The following is a 10,575-nucleotide window of genomic DNA, read 5'->3' as shown; positions in this document are numbered from 1 at the left end:
GGTCCCGGCGGGGTCGGGCCGGGCGGGGCCGCGCGCGCGTTCCCGCCGTCGCCATGGGCACGGCGCCTCCTGGCGGGGGCGCGCGCGGCCTCTGACTCCTGACCGCGGGCCCCGCCTGTTCCGGCGCGCGCCCCGCGTGTGGACGCGCGCTCCCGGGCCCGGCCGCCGTCTCCCTCGCAGCCATGTCGGCCGCCTTCAGGAAAGCCGCCAAGGCGCGGCAGCGCCCGCACCGCGAGCGGGCCCAGGTCAGTGAGCCGGGCCGGGCCCTCAGCCGAGCCCTCCGCGCTCCCTCCCCGCCGGGCCCTCCCCGCCGGGCCCTCCGCGCTCTCTCCCCCTCACGCTCCCCATCTGTAACCCTCACGCTCCCCGTCTCTCCCGTAGCCCGCCTCCCGGACGAAGCTGGGCTTGCTGGAGAAGAAGAAGGACTACCGGCTCCGCGCCCAGTGAGTGCGGCCGCGGGGGGCGGGCGGCGCTGGGTGGGTTCCCCCAGTCCAGAGGGTGTCCCCCCAGTCCAGAGGCTGTCCCCCCCAGTCCAGAGGGTGTCCCCCAATCCAGAGGATGTCCCCCAATCCAGAGGGTGTCCCCCCTGTCCAGAAGGTGTCCCCCCGGTCCAGAGGGTTTTCCCCTAGTCCAGAGGGTTTTCCCCTAGTCCAGAGGGTTTTCCCCCAAGTCCAGAGGGTTTCCCCCCGGTCCAGAGGGTTTCCCCCCAGTCCAGAGGGTTTCCCCCCGGTCCAGAGGGTTTCCCCCCAGTCCAGAGGGTTTCCCCCCGGTCCAGAGGGTGTCCCCCAGTCCAGAGGGTTTCCCCCTGGGAAATAGAGACCCCATCCTCCTTGCCTAGGTTATGACCCTGGCTCCAAAATACTCTGCTCCCTGTGAAGTCCTTTGAGTTGGGGTGGTATCAAGTCTCTCTTTCCTTAGAAAAGTGCCAGGGTATTGTAAGAACATGGATTTCAGTAATTTAAAACTGCGCCTCCTTTGGGGTTATATGCTGCTAATAAACCCATTATTTTACTATAAAGTGATTTTAAACAGGTGTGATACCACACTACCGCCCCTGCCACGGCTGTGCTTTTGCAGGACCTTGTCCTGCCCGAATTCCTGGGACAGGGCGGCAGGGATAGGGACAGGAACAGGACCAGGCTGTCTGAGCCTTGCTGGGAAAGATGCCCCAGCAGGGGTGAACACAGAGAAGCTGCTGAACAGCTCGTGGTTGTTGTTTTTCTCCTCCCCAGTGACTACCACAAGAAGCAGAATGCTCTCAGGGCGCTGCAGAAGAAAGCTCTGGACAAGAACCCTGATGAGTTCTACTTCAAAATGATACGTGCAGAGGTCAAGGTGAGAACCTCCACTGCCTTCAAGCAGGGTTACACTTTGTTGCTCTAAGTAACATTTTTTCCCCCTACTTTGTTTTGATTTAAATTTATTGTTTAATAAGTACGTGAGAAAAAATGGTTTGGTTCCTGTAGAAGGCTTTGAAGAAGATGAGGCACAAGGGACAAAGTTCTGCTGTTAGCAGGCCCCACAGTGCTCTCCAGGTGGGATGGGCTGTCTGTAAGTGCTGTGTTTGTCTGCTTGTAGGATGGAGTCCATGTAATAAAGCAGCCAAAGGATGAAATTACCCCGGAGCAGATGAAGCTGATGAGGACACAGGATATTAAATATGTAGAAATGAAAAGAGTTGCAGAAGCCAAGGTAATAACTCATATTTTTAGTGTTTTCTAGTTTGCTCAGAATTGTTTTTTTACTGTGTTGTTCTTACTGGTGCTGCTGGCTGTGTTTGTTCAGTGAAGTCTGATTTTACAGTGCTGGAAAGGACAATGGAAGTGTCAGTGGATGCTGGACATAGAGCCTAAAGGTGTGAATGGCAATCAAAAATTACACTGTGCGTTGTTATAAAACACAGTGGTTTTAACCTAAATTTCAAACGTTTTTCTGCTCAGCATGTTCATAGAGAAATCATGAAATCCCAAAGGTTGGAAGAGTGCTCTCAGATCATGGAGTCCAGCTGTTCACCCACCACCACGGTGGTCACCACTGACCTGTGCCCCCAGGTGCCACAGCCCCACATGTTCTGAACACTTCCAGGGGTGGTGATTCCACCATTTCCCTGGCCAGCCTGTTCCAATGCCTAACTACCCTTTCAGGGAAGAAAATTTTCCTAATTCCTGAATCCCCCAGCATAGCTTGAGCCTGTTTCTTCTTGTCCACAGAATTAACTATGTTGAAAAAGACCTTTGAGATCAAGTTCAACCTATGACCTAACACCACCTTGGAAACCAGACCATGGCACTGAGCATCACATCCAATATTTTTTTAAGCGCCTCCAGGGATGATGACTCCCACACCTCCCTGGGTAGCTCATTCCAGTGCCCTGAGATTTTTTTTCCCTAGTGTCCAGCCTAAACTTCCCCTGGCACAGCTTAAGGTGCTCTGATTCTGTCAGTGGGAGAAGAGACCAACCCCCACTTGGCTACAACCACCTTTCAGGGCATTGTAGAGTGATCAGGTCTGCCCTGAGCCTCCTTTTCTCCAGGCTAAACAGCTCCCACAGCCATTCTCCATAGGATTTATGTTCCAGACCCTTCAGCAGCCTTGTTGCTCTTCTCTGGACACATTTGAGCCTCTCAATGTCCCTCCTGAACTGAGGGGCCCTGAAATGGACACAGCACTCAAGGTGCAGCCTCACTAGTGCTGATACAGGGGAGAACACTTGTTACTTGAGAGAACTGCCCAACTAGCCCCTGGCTACACTCTCCTGTCAGAGGATGAGGTCTCCCAGCTGAGGAGGATAATCTGGAGTGGGTTGTTGGAATGTGGTAGGCTGGCAATCCACAAAAATACAATCCTCTTCTGAAGGTGTTGTATGCTTTGATGTTGGTTCACAAAACAGAATCAAATTCTCACTGGGGATAAAAAACCAAAGCCAGCTTTAAACTTTCCTTCATGCTTTTGCTGGTGGTTCCATGGCAATCATTCCCCTTTGCCAAACAGGACTCAGTTTTGCAGGTGGATGTGTGCACCTTGCCTGGGTAACAGCAGGAATCACTGTGACCCTCTGTCTGCAAAGGCTGTGGACACATGTCATAAATATAGACTAGATGTGTTTTTAGAGATGAAAAAAGGAAGGAGGAGTTCAGCTATTTGTAACCCCGAGGAACAGACAGAAATGTCCTCGGGGGGGACTTGATTTGACTCGCTCCGAATTTGGCCAAACTTGGACTTTCCGCAGAAAATCGAGCGCTTGAAGGCAGAGCTCCACCTGCTGGACGCGGCGGGGAGCGGCGCGGGCCGCCACCTCTTCTTCGTGGACACGGAGCGGGAAGGTGAGAGCTGAGCTTGTTCTGGACTGTCATAAAAGAAAGACACTTTTATTTTTAGAAATAAAAATTCAGGTGCTCTAGAAATCTCTCGTGGTTACTAGCTGAGACATCACTTCTGCAGGAGCTGTGTTGCTGGGGCTCCTGTTGCTGACTGTAGCAATGTGTTTGGAACATTTTCCTTATTGAAGGAGTCCATGGGAGTTTATTCCTATTTTTTTTAAATGTATAGTTCGGGAGTTTGATATTGCTGCTCACCTGGACACCGTTCCTGAGCTGGTAGATAGAGTGTACAACCGACCAACCATTGCAACGCTGCAGAGAGAGGCAGTGAAGGGACCGACTGATCCTGCCCTCCTAAAGGTACTGCTGCTGCTGTTTGTGCTGCAGACTTCTTCATGTTTTACATCTTTTATATGACAGGCACTAAAAAGGATTGATTGCACCATTGTGGAGGTGAACAAAACTGTTCTTAAAACTTTTATTGGTGACACAAAGCTGTAGTGGATGTCACTTAATCACCAAGTGACTGCCTGGAGCCTGCAGTCACATCTGGACTAACACAAAATACTCTTTCACTGCATCCCAGTCCACCGTGGGTGGGCCACCATGAATTGTGATATACAGGCCAGAAAAGAGTGGTGTGCATCTGATTAGACAATGTCCCTGCAAAACTGAGATATTTGTCCTCTATAAAGGAACATATACCTATGGGACTATCTTTTCATTAGACTGCTGCAGTTTCAGGTGTAATTTTTTTCAGACTCCACTGTTAAGTCTCCTCTCACACTTCCCCAAAACCCTTTGCATCCCTGAATTAGGTAAATAGGAAGAAGCTTACTCCAACACAGATGTCTCTGTTGCAGTGTTCCTGATCTTACAGTATTCTTCAATTTGGTTCTGGGCCCAGAGTCACTTGAGAATTGTCTCCTCACTTTCCTTCCTAAAGCCGTTTAAGCTATAGTTTCACTTCCTGGCTTTCCTAGTTGGAATTGTTTCATGATTCTTCAGCATGAATTGCTTATGCAGTCAGCTTTGATTCTGATGTTTTAGTATCACAGAAGTAGCTACACTTGGCTTTACTGCTGTGGATTCTGCTCAGGTAATTCAGATCTGTTGGAAAGTCCTCTGAGTACGAGTCAGTTGTGTCTAAGGTAAAAATAGTTGTTTTAAAATTGCCGACTGGTGGATTTTTAACCAGTTTTTTCTGACTCAGATGTCAGATAATAAACACCCTGTGGTCCCTTTCCTCCTGCCAGCTGTCTCAGTTTGGCTTGTCAGTAAAGCAGTTGGACGAGTCGTAGACTGACTAGTTTTCTCCTAAATGTCTGAGTCATATTTTAAGCATGTTGGGATCTGTTCTCCTTAATTTAATTACTTAAATCACACCTGCAGTAATACTGTTCCTGTGCTGGGAAAGCTATCCACTCTCATTAGGCAAACTTGACCCAACAAGTTGCATTTTGAGAGGCTTCTGCAGGCTCTGAACACTTCAGGAATTGGTCTCTGGTCTGTCCTTTTTTTTGTTTTCCCTCCTCTGGATAAAGTGGATTTTCATTAGGGAGTCAAATGTTTTCTTGCATTTGACATTGAAATTCAGAGGTTTTAGACCACAGTGTCATGTTCATCTCTCTTTTAAAACAGCTTTTTCTCCTTGTTTCCAGAAATTAGCCCAGCAGAGGAAGAACCAGTATGACCTCCTGAGGCAGCGCATCGAGAGGGAGAAGGCCATGTTTGTCATCTCACAGAAAATCCAGACTCGGAAGGATCTGCTGGTGAGGGATTTGCTTCTGGTTCTCCAAGTCTGTTCTGATCAGGTCATTAGGTCTGGTATTGTGTGTGTTGTATATTTTGTGTTTGTTTCTTCATTCTGGTTTTATAGTGACACCTATACAGATAACTCCTAAAGATAAGTAATCCTCTTTAATGTGGAAAAAGCAAGGAGATGAAGCATTCCAGGAAATTATATCTGCTAGTCCAAGTCTCACCTTGTCAGCAAGGACAAAGGCTCAGGTGTAAATGGTGCTCACAAGGAGCCCAGAATAGTTTCACTCGGAGTCAGAAGCAGGGAACCATTTCTGTAAGTTATGAGAAGGTCTTAAAAATCCAAATGACCACAGAAATTGTCTCAATGGGACTCCTCTTTTCTTGTGCTTGTGAGCGGAGAGCAAATTGTGCCTGAAGGGGAAAAGAGCAGATAAAATTATAATCCCCACCTAAACAGTGCAAAGTGACCATTTTTCTTTTATGGTTAGTCCCAAACAGGGATTCTCTGATTTGTGTGGGTGTGGGTTTTTCTCCTTGCATGGCAGCAAATAATTGTACTTGTTCTTTTTTCCAGGACAAAACTCATAAAGTAAAGGTGAAGAAAGAAACAACGACTGGTCCAGCTATTTACAAATTCAAGTTTCAGAGGAAACGTTAGCTATTTCATGGAATAATTGTTACAGTCTTTGCTCAGAAAGGAGGAGCCATATCCCTTGGAGAAGGGCTGGTGCCAGCCTGCTTTTCACTGCAGCTCAGCACTTTGTTCAAACAAATCACTGTGGGCCTGTGGTGGCCATCAGTGTGTTTAATCTAATTAATTGATTAATAAATCAGGGTTTGTTCTTTTGATATTTATGGTGGGAAGCCGTGAGATTTGCCTAAGTGTCCTGGTAAGATGCACCATAAACAATCAGTAGCAGTTGAGGTCACAGTGGAATTAGGGAGGTGGGATAAGCACAGCCCAGGGACAGGGAAGGTTCTTGGGGATTGTCAGCTCTGGGGCTGAGCAGGACCTGGCCAAACCCGTGAGAGTGGAGCTCAGCTTTTTCAGCTGCCTTTTCAAGCAGGTTAAAGGTGAATTACTCTATAGTCGTTTCCCCAGCATGCCCCATTCCCTCTCATTTCCTATTTGCACCATCCCATTGTGTGCTTTTCCTCCAGAGTTGCCTCAGCTCAAACTGAGGCAGTGCCAAAACTCTGTGTAAGGGGAGACAGTGCAGCAGCCAAGTGTGGGACAAGTTTGTCCTCTGGGTTTTCCTTGGGCTGGTTGCCTTGCCAGGGGTGGGGGATGTGCAGACACATCCTGAGTGTCCTGGAGCGGCCCAGGCACGTTCAGAGGAGCCTCCGTGTGAACATTCCTTTTCTTATCTCTCCATCGTCCTGTCGCTGCCAGCAATAAGCACATGGTCTGCAAGGGGGGAAGAAAAAAAAGTTGCTCTTCTCAGGCCCTACCTACTTTGGAGCTTTTCCAGCAGCTCGGTGATGAAACGCGATGTTTTTACCTGCTTAAATGCAGCTTCAGATGTTCCTGCCATCGCTGAGAAAACTGGGGGGAGAATTTTTCAGGGGAGCATCCACGGAGTTCTGCAGAACCAGGAGTGTGTGGATTCTGTAAGGGCTGGGTGAGCAGGAGGGGAAAACAGCTGCAGGCCTGAGAATGGTTTGGTTTGCTTGAGGAAAAGGAAAAAGTCCTGCGTGTAAGAACGGTTTGGTTCAGTTTGGTTTGGTTCGCTTGAGTGAAAGGAACACAAAGCCCCGTGTGTGAGAATGATTTGGTTCGATTTGCTTTGGTTCACTTGAGCAAATGGAAAACAGTGTGAGAACGGTCAGGTCCGGTTCTGTTCGATCCAGTGTGCTCAGGTGAAAGGAAAGCAAAATCCCGTGCGTGAGGACGGTTCGGTTCGGTTTGGTTCGCTTGAGCAACAGGAAAACAAAACAGCGCGTGTGAGAACTGTCCGGTCCGGTCCTGTGCGGTCCGCTGCGGCTCCGCTCGAACGAAAGGAGAACAGAGCCCGCGTGTGAGAACTGTTCGGTCCGGTCTTGTTCTGTTCGGTCCTGTCCGGTCCTGTTCGGGCCGCTCCGGTCCTGTTCGGTCCGGTCCTGTCCGGTCCTGCTCGGCCCGGCCCGGCCCGGCCCGGCTCCGTTCGCCCGAGCCGTGCCGCGGGGCAGTGCCGGGCCGGGCCCGCAGGGGGCAGCCGCGCCGCGCCGCGGGCCGTGCCGCCGAGCGGGGCTCGGGGACGTTCCGCGGTGTCACCGCGCTCCCGGGACCCGCTGCCTGCCACGGGAAAGCTCTTTTACACTAAGGTCTAAATAGATATTTAATCCTTGCCCTTGATTAGTTTTACCTGCATCCAGAGCGCTGCTGAAAGGGATGGGAGAGAAAAGCAGCAGTTCTGCTGGGAGAGCCTCAAGGAATCCTGGAAGAGGGATTGGAAAACAGCGACTTGGCCAGGCCAGCAGCTGCCTCATCCACCTCTGTCCCACTGCACAGGGAATGCAGTGCCCTATTCCCTGGAAGAAAGGCTCTTCGCAGTTGTTATGGGATGCAGCAGGCAGCTGCCAGGCTGTCTTTGAGCAGGCGCTGGCCACACTGCCTGTCCTGGCGTGGTGGTGTCCACTGGCACCTTGGAGCTGAGCTACCAGCCAGGACACACAGTCTGCTGATCACAGTCAGGTCTGCATAGCAAAAGTTGTGCCTGGTGTGATTTACTTTTCCCTGGGAAGCCGTGGAGGTTTTAACAAAGGGAAACCAGAGCACTGTTCCATCTGTGGTGGTCACATTGAGCAGGCTTCTTGCTGGGCCCTCACCTCCACAGCCTGGCTACAACCCCCATAGCCTGTGGTTTATCATCTCGTGGCCGTAACAGACTAAAAGGAGGTGCCAGCTCTTGCGCACAAACATTTTTTCACCTACTTCTGCCTGCAGTGGTGAAGGATTTGGCAGGTGCTGATCTCTGAACTTCTGTGTTAGCAGACAGGGCTGACTCACACCTGCTGCCCTGCAGAGTTCCCAGTGGCATCCAGGAAAAAATCCACACCTTCTCAAAGACCTTGCTCTTTGACTCCCAAGGCCTTTAGCTCAGTATCCTCATACTAAAGCACTGAAATGTTTCTGCAAGCATCTGGAAAGAACCAGTACCTTACAACTGAATCCAAAGCCCAGCCCACTGGGCCACAGCACAGGATTTGAAGTGAGATAGGAGTGGGATCTGCCATCCTCTAGCTGGGCCCTCATGGGGAAGGACAGGGAGAAAATGCCCACAGCTGTTTTTTGTTTGTGATAATTATAGCATCAAAAGCTGAACCAACAGGTTCTTTAGCAAGGAGATTCCCTGCAGCTTGAAAGATACAGATATCAAAATTCCCCAGATTCACAGCTCAGGTTTTAGGTGACTCAATAATATTGTGCCATATAACAATTCGTGTAATTCCTGTTCAAGTCCTGAAGAACTCAATTGATAATGACTGTCTATAAACGTTAATAGCAGGCTACACTTGCAGGATTATCTCTAGGCAGCTGCAACAATATATTTTACTAGCAGAAGAGCCATCACCAGCCCCTAGGCTTGTCAGGTGCTTTCCTGTAGGCTCCATTTTCCGAGCCTGACCCAGGCTGGAGAGCACAGTGGGGTCCCTGGGGCATGGCAACAGAAGCTGACTTGCCTGGGGAGGCTCTGGATCCCCCAGTTCAGCCACTGTGGGGTCTCCATCAGTGGCCATGTGCTGTGGCAGCCAGAGGGACCCCCAGAGCCTCTGGAGCCCCCCAGGCTGTGTCCTTTGAACAAAGGAAAGCAGGGAGGCTTGGTCCCACCCGTGCCACTGCTCACCATGCACCTCTGGGTCATCCCTGTGCTCACCCCCCTGGTGCTGCCAGCCCAGGGGCACCAGGGGCACTCTGGGCTGGCTGCAGGTGTCTCCAGCTGCAGGACTGGCTGCCCTGGCCCTGCTGCTCCCCAGCATCCTACAGCCAGGTTCAGCTGAGGTGTCTTGCCCAAGGGCACCAAGGAGAAAAGGGTGGTGGAGTTCCTCCACTCAAGCCTGAGCAGCTTCACAGCAGGGAGTTGAAAGAGCAGAATGTAAATCAGGAATGACTAATTGCTGCTCAGCATGGCTGCCCTAAACCTCTCTCTTCCACAGCTCCTTGGCCACTTGGACCTTTCCCCTCTTGATTAGGGGCAAGAGGGCTGCAGATGTCTGGGGAGAGCCTGGGCACTGGGCACTGTCCCCTTCACACTTGGACACAGCTACCCATTCCCCTCCAAACAAAACATTCCAAATTCCATTACAGAAGGTTTCAAATGAATAAATACCTGCTGCTGCTTCTGTTGTGAGATGCCAGGCACCAAGAGTGAACCCAGGGCTGGGCGAGGTGAAAGCAGCAAATATTTGCTTTGTTGTCCCACGGTCGTGTACCTGAAGCCGTTAGTGCCTAAGAGAGCCCAGGTGAGCAGCACTGCTTCAAGCAGGCAGGAGCCCATTATTTAGTGAGAACCAATTCCCAGGATGTCCCTGCCTTGGCAGACCTAAAGACTGCAATAGTGAATTAGTGCATACAGATCATCATTTACAGAAACGCAAGCCCCGATGCACCTTTCTAGGGAAGCACTAATTTATTATGCATTGTTATTAGCTGCAGCAGGGCCTTCATTAGAGCTAGAGTTAAGGTCTGTTTTGGCTGCCTCATCAGCATCAGTGAACTGCGTCCCTGCGAGGTTTGATACAATTTAATTAACCTAATTAAAAGCTCTGATTGCAGAGATGATTGGGGTAGAGCCAGCAGCAACTGCATATTTATAACGAGCTAGAAGGTGTGGGACTGGAGCCAAATGATATGCATCTCTAATGAGCTGGTGCTATTGAAGTGTGGATTTGGAACACTAACATTTATTTTTGGCAACAATGGCCAGTTTATCTTCATGATAGAAGCGATCACGGGTTGATTGGGTGTAGCAGGCAGCTCAGCACTGTGCTCCCTGGCCTTCTCCACACCACTGGCAGGCACACACGAGCACCCACAGCCCCCACTGCTCTCCCCCAGCCCTTCCCCTGCAGGCACAGCTCGCCCTTCACACCCAGCCCTGCAGGGACACGGCAGGGACAGCGTGCCCCAGCCCCACGGAGCAGCCCCAGTAAGCTCTGGAAGATGCCAGCAAGTTTCCCTTCCCCAGCCACCACTTCCTCCAGCTTTCCCAGACCTCCTGCCCCACAGCCAGGCTGGGCTCCTGGTGCAGGTAACCCACCTCAGTTTCTCCTCCAGGTATCAAACACTTCGTGCCCTGATCTGGGCAGCAGGCACAGATAACACAAAGCAGCCTGGAGCAGAGCTCAGCCCCAGCCCTGGAGCTTCAGGGCTGCTGCTGCCCGGGCTGGGGGCACCAGCACCTGCCCCTGGCTGACCCACAGCAACCAGAACCTCCTGCCCTCTGTTTAGTGACAGAGAGGCTGCCAGCCCCTCACCCCCACCAGATGTGTCAGAACATGGGGGTTCCTG

General features: G+C 51.0%; 1 protein-coding gene and 1 long non-coding RNA gene across 2 annotated transcripts; one reads left to right on the top strand and one right to left on the bottom strand.

The window, feature by feature from the left end:
* Positions 1-11: 11 nt before the first annotated feature.
* UTP11 (UTP11 small subunit processome component) lies at positions 12-5,933 on the top strand. The gene is made up of 8 exons (XM_064398174.1): positions 12-245; positions 382-443; positions 1,233-1,335; positions 1,579-1,692; positions 3,230-3,323; positions 3,550-3,680; positions 4,982-5,092; positions 5,659-5,933. The coding sequence occupies exons 1-8, from the start codon at positions 183-185 to the stop codon at positions 5,740-5,742; spliced, it is 762 nt and encodes a 253-aa protein (XP_064254244.1). The 5' UTR covers positions 12-182; the 3' UTR covers positions 5,743-5,933.
* LOC135285671 (uncharacterized) lies at positions 5,898-7,027 on the bottom strand. The gene is made up of 2 exons (XR_010350427.1): positions 6,587-7,027; positions 5,898-6,492 (listed from the first exon to the last, which is right to left on the bottom strand). It is a non-coding gene; the product is annotated as an uncharacterized LOC135285671 (long non-coding RNA).
* Between the last annotated feature and the right edge of the window lie 3,548 nt (positions 7,028-10,575).

This window comes from Passer domesticus, chromosome 24 (assembly GCF_036417665.1).
Source record: "Passer domesticus isolate bPasDom1 chromosome 24, bPasDom1.hap1, whole genome shotgun sequence".
Taxonomy (NCBI): domain Eukaryota; kingdom Metazoa; phylum Chordata; class Aves; order Passeriformes; family Passeridae; genus Passer; species Passer domesticus.
The sequence above is the reverse complement of the archived record's forward strand: the minus strand, read 5'-3'. Positions and strand labels throughout refer to the sequence as shown.

Coding starts and splice junctions, on each gene's coding strand:
- UTP11 (XM_064398174.1), top strand. CDS start 183: ATGTCGGCCGCCTTCAGGAAAGCCGCCAAGGCGCGGCAGCGCCCGCAC. Junction 444..1,232: donor GACTACCGGCTCCGCGCCCA/GTGAGTGCGGCC, acceptor TCTCCTCCCCAG/TGACTACCACAAGAAGCAGA. Junction 1,336..1,578: donor TGATACGTGCAGAGGTCAAG/GTGAGAACCTCC, acceptor GTCTGCTTGTAG/GATGGAGTCCATGTAATAAA.